The 11,934-nt window shown below is 40.0% G+C and overlaps 1 protein-coding gene across 1 annotated transcript in view; it reads left to right on the top strand.

The window, feature by feature from the left end:
• Positions 1-7: 7 nt before the first annotated feature.
• The window catches only part of AIDA (axin interactor, dorsalization associated), a 39,713-nt gene continuing 27,786 nt past the window's right edge, over positions 8-11,934 (top strand). The window contains exons 1-2 of the mRNA XM_032289335.1: positions 8-297; positions 9,262-9,331. Coding sequence (XP_032145226.1) covers positions 188-297; positions 9,262-9,331 — 180 coding nt within the window. The 5' untranslated portion in view covers positions 8-187. The remainder of the gene's footprint in view (positions 298-9,261; positions 9,332-11,934) is intronic.

Raw genomic sequence — 11,934 nt, 5'->3', positions numbered from 1 at the left:
CGCTTTGGAGCCGCAAAGTTTGGCTGTGGCGGCAAATGGGCTTGGGCGGCTCCTCGGCGGGTGGCGGTGGTGGCTGTAGCGGTTCCTCCGGGTCCTGTTAATGTCGGGGCCAGGCCCGGGGAGGATGGCGCCCTAGAACCCGGCCTTGCTGGGGTAGGGGCGGGAGGGGACGGGGTGGGGACCGGCCATGTCGGAGGTGACCCGGAGTCTGCTGCAGCGCTGGGGCGCCAGTTTTAGGAGAGGCGCCGACTTCGACTCTTGGGGCCAGCTGGTGGAGGCGATAGACGAGTATCAGATGTGAGTGACTAACCGCGGGAGCGGGCCAGACCTACTCCAGTCGTGCGCCTCTCCCTTGTTTCTGTCGGTGTCTCTCATCACTGTCTGCAGCCAAGGCTTCTCAGGGTGGGGCCCCGCAGGCACTGGGGCTGAGATCCCTCGCCACCAGCTCCGGCGAGGCTGCTCTGGGGACAACGGCGGCGCTCTCTGGGGTGACTCGCCCTCTTCCCCCTCCGCCTCCGCAGGGCCAGTTCCATTCAACAGGTAGCGCTTCTTTACTGGGGCGCCAGCCCTAGCCGGCTATCTGCTTAGTTCCTTTCCACCGTCCCAGCTCGGCAGCCAGTTTCCTTTCCCCCTTTCCTCCTCCTCTTCCAGGTTGCCCTTCCTCGATTTCCCTTTGAAATTCTCTGAGGAATACTTGTGTGTTCTCCGCCCACGTTCCAAGAATGAGTGGCCTTGCTCTGTGTGTGTCTTCCTCCTTCCATGTGTGGGAGAGGAGGGAACTGGTTGTGATTGAGGGGAGGGGGGCCCCCAGGAAGCAGCGAGGGCCAGGGATACCTTTTCTGCCAAAAGAAGGGTCTCCTCTGGCGCTCCTTCTCCACCCCTCTTTCTGGGTGAGCTGTGTTTTCAGAATTCCACCTCGATTTTGTTTCGATTTCTGGGACTGTTATTTGGTAGGCTGTGAGTCCCACCCACCCCCTCGCTCGGTTGCCTTGGGTGGAGTCCTTGCAGGATGTGAACAGAAGAGAGCAAAATGTGAATTAATGGACCACGCTCGGGAGCACCACTCCCTCCTTGGGTCCCTCCTCCTTTTCCTGTGTATAATGTATAGCCGCAGGGTACAAGTGAGTACCAGTTTCTTTGAGCCACCCAAGACCGATTTCTTGCCCTTTTTGGTTTCCCCAGAAAACTTCAGGGATGTCTTAAAAAAATAAAAGACAAGATTTGTATACAGAGAAAACCTTGCTTAGTTTTTTGCACATTTTACTGGACTTAAGAACTGTCTGCTAAAATGCTATTGTTTGCAAACTAGCCATTAATTATTCTTTGTTTAAAGCAAGTTATTGTTTGAGATTTCACTGAGTATGAAACCATGTATGAGTAGAATAACCCCAGCCTCCCCCACCCCACCCCCACCCCCACCACACAATGATTTCTAGAAAGAATGCACACTTGGTACTTGGAAGATCTAAACTCTTATCCTCCCCCACAATAGTTTTTTTTTTTGTTTGTTTGTTTTTTTTACTCTGACTATTAAGATAATTTAAATATGTAGGTACTGACTTTGAATTACCTGTAATTTCAAAAAGCTCTGAAAACAACCATGCTCTGGGCCATTTTGCCATGTGTAACAACTACTAGCATTTGTTTTGCACTTTCACATGGTTTCATTTGCTCTTGCAGTTACCCAGTGAGAATATAATTATTCTCATTTTACAAAATGAGGAAAACTGAAGCTTAGGTTAAACAGATTACTCAGGTCACAAGCCGATACCACTGAAGTCTGCGATTTAAAAAAGAAAATCCAAATCCTGTCTCTACTACATAGTGCTTAAGATGCACTGATAGAGTAATTTTGTAAGTGAATTAGACAAATTAGAAGATTTTCTTCATTACCGGAGAACACACCCTTACTCTAGCCAATTAGACAGTAAGCGCCTGTGTATACTCATTCTGTATATTAACTAAAATTGCATAGCTTGAAATAGAAAGCCATCTCTTACTTGCGATGTGGTGAGACCTAGCAGCTGTTGACACTGGGCTGCTGACTTCACAATGGAAAGGGAAGAATACCATGTCCAATTGAAATTACAAAGGAAAATTGAATATGCAAGCTGTTTAGATTGAATTTCTAGGAACGTGAAGGTGAGGGTGATAGGCACGTGCAAATCCATTGTTGGACCTCAGTACTAATCATTGAACTTCCTGATTGTGGTAGTCCTCAAATTATTATAAAAACTGCCAGGGTCACATTTCAACGAAAACATGTAATGATTGGCTTAAATTTTGTAAACATGTAGGCTACATATAAAATGAGGCCAAGAGTTTAAAATTACTTAATATATCCAGAAATGAATGCAAATTGTCTTTTTCATTTGAAATATCTGTTTGGGATGAAAGGCTGCAGCAAAAGAGACCAATTGGAGGGCCACTATAATGATGAAAACGAGAATTGACAGGATTTAGTTACTGACTGGATATCAAGTGTGTAGAAGGAGGAAGAATCTAAGATAATTGAGATTTCTGATTGGGTAGGCAGCAATCTTTTTATAGCCATACAACATAAAGGAGCTGGTTTACGGGAGGGATGTAGGGGGAGAGAGAGTACATATCTGTGTTATCATAATGTCATAATACTGTAGCTTAAACAATTTTATTACTCAACAAGTAAGGATTGGGGATACAAAGATGAATAAAATTTGATTTCTGCCCTGAAAGCACTGAAAACCCAATGGAAGATTTTAGAGTAACTGGGTGTTGCAATTACAGAAGTATGAAAAGAGTAAGTTCTCCCACATTCCTTGCTATTTCCTGAACTGTAGTTCTGCCTTAAGGCCCTTGTATTTTTTTCTGGAACACTCTTCTCCCCATTATCTGCTTGGATCACTTCGTCACCTCCTTCAGGTCTTTGTTCAAATATACTCAATGAAGCTTTCTCTGGCGACCCTATTTAAAATTACAAAGTCCCTTGTCCACCCCCACTGCCTCTACCTCAGTTTCACACATCCTACCCCCCACTCTGCTTCATTTTTTCATTTTTTTCCATGGTACTTATCACAATCGAAAATATATTTTCTGTATTTGTTTTGTTTACTGTCTCTCTCCCCACTGGAATGTAAGCTCTTTGAGGGTAGGGTATTGCTGTATGTTGCAAGGTGGTGGGGAGGGGAGATGGGGCAGTGTCTATTTTGTTCTCTACTGTATATATAATGTACAGAGTAGTACTAGGCTATTCAAATGTCATTGATTATTTGGATATTATGTAATTATTCTATTGAATGGTTGAATTTAGGAGTTTGCTATGGGAGCATTAAGGAGTTGATGCCAAAATACTGTTGAAAGATTTAAATGAATTCTGTCAAAACTAAAATAGTCATCCAAAGTATTAGATGGTCAATGAAAAGTAACTGCATTTGGCTATCTGGGAATATGTGGCCACTAACTTATGTAGAGTGGAACAGAGACTGTTGCTCAGAATCAGACATTTCACAGGATCAATCCTGAGGTATTTAGCACATGGATACTCAGTAAATATCTGCTAATTGGCCAGGCCGAGGCCGGCAGATCACTTGAGGTCAGGAGTTTGAGACCATCCTGGCCAACATGGTGAAACCTCTCTGCGAAAATTACAAAAAATTAGATGGGCATGGTGGTGTTTTCCTGTAGTCCCAGCTGCTTAGGAGGCTGAGGCACAAGAATCCCTTGCACCTGGTAGGTAGAGGTTGCAGTGAGTGGAGATCATGCCACTGCATTCCAGCCTGGGTGATGGAGCAAGACTGTTTTAAAAAAACAAACAACAAACAAATAAATATCTGCTAAGTCAATCAAAAAATCTGGAGACTGGATAATGGCCACTTATCTTTTTTTGTTGTTGAGATGGAGTCTCTTGCCCAGGCTGGAGTGCAGTGGCACAATCTCAGCTCACTGCAACCTCCACCTCCCGGGTTCAAGTGATTCTCCTGCCTCAGCCTCCTGATTAGCTGGGACTACAGGCTCGTGCCACCACACCCAGCTTGTTTTATTTTAAATGTTTAGTAGAGACGGGGTTTCATCACATTGGCAAGGCTGGTCTCAAACTCCTGACCTCAGGTGATCCACCTGCCTCGGTCTCCCAAAGTGCTGGGATTACAGGAGTGAGCCACCATGCCGGGCCCCACTTATCATTTTAGTTGTGCTTTATGTCTCTGCTACTTAAAGTGTGGTCCACAGGTTGGTGATAGTCTATAAACTGTTACTGCTCTGCAGTAAGATGAGGAAAGAAATTGAGAGTAAGCATGTGGAAATTTTCTAGCAATTTTACATCTTCATGATATTTTTGAAATTGTATTGGCCTAGAACAAATTTTGGGGAAAAGTGATCCTTCGCTACAGATGGTTTGAGAAGCCCTAGTTTCTGTGTCACAGAATGTTGTGGGGTTTCCAGCAGTTACTTGTATATGTGTATATATACTTCAAGTATGTTTAAAACTCTCCTTTGAGAATAGCCCCATTTTACTTGTAGGTACCTTTGTAGGGTGAAATGACTATCTAGAGAAGAATATTTGATGGGTTTATTTCACTTTTACTAATAGAATGTCAACTTTTATTTGCTCATTTAACAATGAGAACCTGTGGATTTCCCTCAGTGGACAAAATCAAGTGTCACTTTGTCTTAAAATGATATTCTTATTTGTGGATATAGAAAGTTAATTTTTCATGTTGGCGTAAAAAGTTCTTTTTAAGGCCGGGTGTGGTGGCTCAGGCCTGTATTCCCAGCACTTTGGGAGGTTGAGATGGGTGGAATGCTTTAGCTCAGGAGTTCAAGACCAGCCTCGACAACATGGCGAAACCCAGTCTCTACAAAACATACAAAAATTAGCCTGGGGTGGTGGTGCATGCCTGTGGTCCCAGCTACTGAGGAGGCTGAGGTGGGAGGATTGCTTGAGTCCTAGAGACAGAGGTTGCAGTGAGCCAAGATCATGCAGCTGCACTCCAGCCTGGGCAAGTTTTTGTTGTTTTTTTTCTGTCTCAAAAAAAAAGTTCTTTTATAAACAACTTTATTAGGTATAATTTATTTACATGAAATTCATCTATTTTACATGTACAATTTAATGATTTTTTAAGTAAAATTTACCAAGATGTGCAACCATCATTACAGATTTTAGAAAATTTCCGTCATCCCCCACAAGACCCCTAGTGTTCATTTGTAGTCACTCCATATTCCACTTGAGCCCCAGACGACCACTAATCTACATTTTATCTCTATAGATTTGTCTTTTCCAGACATTTCATATAATTTGAATCATGCAGTATGTGATATTTTGTTTTTGCCTGTTTTTTGGAGATGCAGTCTTCCTCTGTTGCCCAGGGTGGAGTGGATAGGGTGATCTCGGCTCACTGCAACCTCCATGATTTTCATGCCTCAGTCCCCAGGTAGCTGGGATTACAGGTGTGTGCTACCATGCCTGGTTAATTTTTTTATTTTTTATAGAGACAGGGTTTCATCATGTTGGCCAGGCTGGCCTCGAACTCCTGACCTCAAGTGATCCTCCCACCTCAGTCTCCCGAAGTAATGAGATTACAGGCATGAGCCACCATGTGCTGGGTCACATATGTGATCTTTTGCATCTGGCTTCTTTCATTTAGCTTAATGTTTTTAGGTTTCATCCATGTAATAGCATGTGTCATTGGTTTTGTTTTTTTATGGGTGCATAATACTACATTTTATGGACATAGCTTATTTGGTGTATCCTTTCACTAGTTGGTAGACATTTGAATTGTTTCCACTTTTGGACTATTATTAATAATACTACCCTGAACATTCAAATGCAAGTCTTTGCATGGACATATATTTTTATTTCTCTTGGGTGGATACCCAGGAGTGGAATTGCTGGGTCATATGATAAATTTATGTGTAACTTTTTAACAAACTGCCAAATCATTCTCCAAACTGAGTGCATCATTTTATATTTATGCCAGCAGTGTACAAGGGTTCCAGTTTCTCGATATCACCAGCATTTATTATTGTCTTTCGGATTATAGCCATTCTAGTAGGTATACAGCATACACCTCACTGTGGTTTTAATCTGCATTTCTTTAGTGACTGATGAGCTTGAGTGTCTTTTTGTGTGCTTCCTTTCCTTCTGTAATTTATTTTAACTGTCTTTTACCCATTTTTAAATTGAGTTTCTTGTCTTTTATCTATTGAATTGTAAGTGTTCTGGATATATTCTGGATACATTCTTTTATCAGATACATGATTTGCAAATATTTCCTCCTTTTGCGTGATTTTTTTTTAAATTTGAGGCAGAGTTTTCCTCTTGTTGCTCAGACTGCTGGAGTGCAGTGGTGTGATCTTGGCTCACTGCACCCTTTGCCTCCAGGTTCAAGCAGTTCTCCTGCCTCAGCCTCTCCAGTAGCTGCAATTACAGGTGCCTGCCACCACACCCGGCTAATTTTCATCTTTTTAGTAGAGATGGGGTTTCACCATGTTGGCAAGGCTGGTCTCGAACCCCTGACCTCAGGTGATCCACCTGCCTTGGCCTCCCAAAGTACTGGGATTACAGACATGAGCCACTGTGCCCAGCCTTGTGTAATTTTTAATAGCAGGATTCTGTTTGAATTCAGTATCCTTCCTTTCCCTATTGGTGATTAGCATTTGAACAGAGGTTTAGAGTTACATCCTTTATTTTGACAGTGACTCTGCTTAGATTGATGGCCACCACTGGCAAATTATATGCAGAATTACTCCAAGAAAGAAACTCATTCCACACTGTAACTTCCCTGGGTTCAGGAATGTATAGTTGCTAAGGATACAGACTACGGATTCCTCGGGAGTACACCATGTAGGTGGTGGTAGGCCAGTAAGAGTTAGAAAAGAAACCAAGTTCAGAACAAAGACAATGGCTATTTATACCTTCTCCTATATAGAATCCACAAAAAGTGGGTCTATGAATGACATTTTAGGAAAAATGCTTTGAGGGTTCCAGCTTTGAGAGAAAAGAAATAAATGGATTGAAACAGTTCAACTAAGTAACACAGTGGAGCTATCTTGCAAATATTAAGATTTTTTTGTAGCTAATTCTTGCTTTACGTTAAAGAGGATGCAAAACCTTTCAAAAATTGGATAGAGGCCATCAAGAATAGGGTACTTTATGCCTTATCTTTAAAGACATGATTGTGTAGAACTCCTATCTAGTACTTCTTATTTGGAAACACGAACTATCTTCTGCAGTTGGCTTGGTAGAAGATCTAGCACTTGCTACCCTTTGTATTTCTGTTCCTATCGCCCACCAGAACAGTACAAAGTATGCTTGGGAATTTTATTTTCAAATTCTTTTGCCAGTTTTTTCTCCCGCAGCTTTTAAAAATTGAGATAAATATCACATCACATGAAACACACCAGTTTAAAGTTTACAGTTCCATGGTTTTTAGTGTATTCACAGTGTTGTGCAACCATTCCCACTGTCTAATTCCTGAACATTTCCATCACTCCCAAAAGAAACCCCATACCTGGTATCAGTCACTCCCAGTTCCCTCATCTCCTGGCAACCACTAATCTGCCTTTTGTCTCTGTGGACTGATCTATTCTGGACATTTCATATAAATGGAATCATATAGAATGTAATCTTTTGCATCTGGCTTTTTTCATTTAGCATGATGTTTTTGAGGTTCATCTGTGTGACGGCATGTTAGTAGCACTTCATTCCTCTTTTTGACTGAATAATTTTCCATTGAATGGATATACTACATTTTGTTTATCCATTCATCAGTTGATAGACATTTTGGTTGTTTTCACTTTTGTCTGTACATTTGTGTACAGTTTTTTTGTGTAAACATACGTTTTCAGTTCTCTTGGGTATATACCTAGGATTTTGAAATTGCTGGGTTGTAACTCTATATTTAACTTTTGAGGAATGGCCACATTGTTTTCCACAGTGGCTGGTACCATTTTAAGCTCCCACCAGCATTATATGAGGATTCCAATTTTTCACATCCTGTCAGTACCTGTTATCTTCTGTATCTCTCCCCTCCCCCCCACCATAAGGATGCAGTTCCATTTTTAAAAAAAATATATACTCATTCTAGTAGGTATGAAGTGATATCTCATTGTGATTTCGATCTGTATTTTGATCATCTCTTCATGTGCTTATTGACTATTTTATGTCTTCTTTGGAGAAATATCTATTCAAATCCTTTACCCAAAATTGGTCTTTTTATAGTTGAAACCATAGTTTTATAGTTTAGTTTGTAAGAGGATTGACTTTTACAAACTAAACTATACAAGTTTTTCCTGTCTCAGAAATAGCTTTGGGTCCTCATTGTTGAGCTTGGACTAATAATATAGATCCATCCATAAAAACTTGTGCAAGGCTTAGCTGCTAATTTTTTTTTTTTGAGACGGAGTTTCCCTCTTATTGCCCAGGCTAAAGTTCAATGGCATGATCTCGGCTCACTGCAACCACCGCCTCCCAGGTTCAAGCGATTCTCCTGCCTCATCCTCCCAAGTAGCTGGGATTACAGGCATGCGCCATCACACCCGGCTAATTTTTTGTATTTTTACTAGAGACAGGATTTCTCCATGTTGGTCAGGCTGGTCTCGAACTCCTGACCTCAGTTAATCCACCCACCTTGGCCTCCCAAAGTGCTGGGATTACAGGTGTGAGCCACCATGCCTTGTCACCTAGCTGCTATTTTTAAGTATAATGATAATTGGACAATGATTTCTGTTGCTGATTGGTGGAGAATTTTCTTTATTTTCCATGGAAACATGTTTTCAAAAGTATATTTTGATAATAGGATGGATTATTACCACTTTGTCATTGCTGTAATTTGAATTGGGATTAATTTTACTAGCAAATTCATGATAGACTGATAAAGTATCTCTGGTTGGTATTATCATTGGTGCTCCCTAGAAGTGTTTAAGCAGAATCTGGACAACTACTTACTGGCTTATTATAGAAGAAAGTCATGCATACTAAAGAAAGTTGGATTAGATACCCTTTGAGATTCTTTCCAGCTCTGTTTTTACTGCCTAGAACTGAAGTTTGTCCCAGTGAAATGCTTTGGAAAATATTGTATCTTATTTTCATCATCATTGTATAAAGAGTTTGGCTTTTTTTTTTTTTTTTTTTCAGAAGCATTTAAGTCTTAAAGTAATGTAGATTTATATTTTAAAAACTGGACAAAATATACTTCACATTGTTAAAAAGCTTTAAATTGTTGCAACTTGTTGCAGTAGTTTGCTTTCCTTCCATTCTAAAGAATATGTGTATTCTTCTTATAGATTAGCAAGACATCTACAAAAGGAGGCCCAAGCTCAACACAACAATTCTGAATTCACAGAAGAACAAAAGGTACTTTAAAATAATCTCTAGATACATCAGATTCCAAATGAAAATTGTTTTGTCTTTTGAGTTCATTAAGCAAAACAAGAAACAACAAAACAAAAATAAAAAACTGTTATACCTAAGTAAAAAGAATGATGTTGATTATGCTTTGCCTAACATTAAATGCTTAGAGATACCATATGACTTATCACCAAAAAAAAATGGTTTTGCTTAGCCATGTAGGCTTTGTTTAACTTTAGTGGAGACCATCCATGTTTTCGCTGAAGTTGGGGAGAACCCAATCCACACTCTGGTGAAGATTGGGGAAATCCAGAGACTGGAGTGTGTCTAGGGTCACTTGGGAAAATAGAAAGATTGTGGGTAATTGTACTTCACCTCAACATTTATTTGACTCTGAGCTTTCATGACTCCTTATCTACCTCCTCTCAGAACAAACAAATACTCACAAAAAAGACCAAGACAAACAAAAACACCTCTCCACTGAAAAAAATTAGTTCAAGTCAAGAATTTGGCATAAAAATCCATCTGCAAAATAAATGCATAAGGTTGCAAAATGTTTCCATGGTACCTTTTCTCCTTGAATTAAATTTTTTGTGTGTCAAGTTGATTCTCTAGACTGTTAGTGATTTTGAAAAACAGGCTACTGAAGTTTTAAAAGAGTGAGAAGAAATGGGAGGAAACAACTCCCATTTTCTCTTGGCTCAGAGTGTCTAGTTTAAGTCAATGTTTAATCTTGCAGATAATGAAGAAAAATGTGTCAATCTATCCCCCATCTCTTAAGAAAAGACAGTGTGAAAACCGTGGTGACTTAATTTGCTCTTGCTTATTCTTTCTGTACAAAGGGAGTGGTAATGATTTTTTGCACACTTCTACAGTAAGCCTAACAACATTCATTTTAGTCTATTCTTCCATGTTCATTTGACTCTTATTTATAGGAATTTGGGAAGAAAAACCCCCAAAGACTAGAGTTAGCCATATTTCTTGCACAAATTAGTATATTTGCATTTTTAAAATATTTAGGATCTACTTTATCTAATGTACTTTTTAATTTTATATTTCAAAAAAAAATCACATTACTGCAATTTAAAAGAATATATATATATATACTTTTCCTGGCTGGGTGAGGTGGCTCATGCCTGTAATCCCAGCACTTTGGGAGGCTGAAGCAGGCGGATCACTTGAGGTCAGATGTTTGAGGCCAGCCTGGCCAACATGGTGAAACCTTATCTGTATTAAAAATACAAAAATTAGCTGGGCATAGTAGTGCATGCCTGTAATCCCAGCTTCTAGGGAGGCTGAAGCAGGAGAATCACTTGAACCCGGAAGGTGGAAGTTGCAATGAGCTGAGATAGCACCACTGCACTCTACCCTGAGTGACAAAGCAAGACTCTTATCTCGAAAATAAATAAATTTAAAAGAATATATATATTTTTCTTAATAGTTCCTAATAGGCATAATAGATATTAGGAGTCTTAGGATTTTAACCCTGGAAAATAATGACCACAGTGGAAATGACTAATTTGCTTAAGGAAAGGAGCCTCTGTAAAATGTGTGAAATTTCTTTAGGAATTGATTAGGAAATGATCAGCTGGCATCACAGAATTGAAAGTTACAGGACATAAATTTTTATAAACAGAATCTCATATATCCACATATATGAATTAATAGCTAACAATGTGTTATGAACATGGAAACAATGAAAACGTAGGGAATTTAAAAATGTTTGATGTTTAATCACCTGTTTGAGTTACTTACATCCTGTTTTCAACATATATTGCTGAAGTATAGGACTTCTGAGCCACATGACCTCAAATATAAAGTGATTTGACCTAAAACATGCTAAAAATTATATTAAAAAAATACTGCTGGGCACAGTGGCACATGCCTATAATCTTAGCACTTTAGGAGGTTGTGTCGGGAGGATTGCTTGAGCCCAAAAGTTCAAGACCAGCCTGGGCAATATGGTGAAACTCGATCTCTACTAAAAGTACAAACGTTAGTCATGCGTGGTGGCGTAAGCCTGGAGTCCCAGCTCAGGTGGAGCTGAGATCATGCCACTGCACTCCAGCCTGGGTGACACAGCGAGACCCTGTCTCAAAAAAAAAAAAAAAAATCAAGACATGGAGCCTTATCATATAATGATTACACTGAGAAAAAAAATTAACTTTTTAAAAATTTTCTTTAACTTTCTAAGGCTGAAGCCGGTGTTTGATAATGCTATTTAGTTTTAAATTTGTAGCAATTCCTTAGCAGCCACATGGCTACTGTTTTTTTTCAGCTTATCTTTGGTTGCAAAGACCCACAGATCTCCTACCCCAAAAAGACCAGGAGACTGCATGACCTAGAGGAGGGGGCTGAGATCTAGAGTCAGAAGATTAGAAGTCTTGCATTCTTTGTCTGGCTGTGGCCTTAATTTCCTTATGTATGAAATGAAGGATTAGAGAACACTAAGTGATTTTCAAAATATCCCTGAATCTTCTCATATTCTCTACTGTGAAGTGTTCTGCACCTCCTTCTTTCCTGGAGGCCTGATTTTTGAGGCACCTGTTATTTATGATACCTGCCTAGGAGGCATTTTGTGGCTGCCAGTTGTGACTACAGAGAGAGCT

The sequence above is a fragment of the Sapajus apella genome, unplaced genomic scaffold, assembly GCF_009761245.1.
Source record: "Sapajus apella isolate SASKATOON/1434 unplaced genomic scaffold, GSC_monkey_1.0 scaffold22, whole genome shotgun sequence".
NCBI classification, from domain to species: Eukaryota; Metazoa; Chordata; class Mammalia; order Primates; family Cebidae; genus Sapajus; species Sapajus apella.
This window is presented reverse-complemented; position numbering and strand designations above follow the sequence as displayed.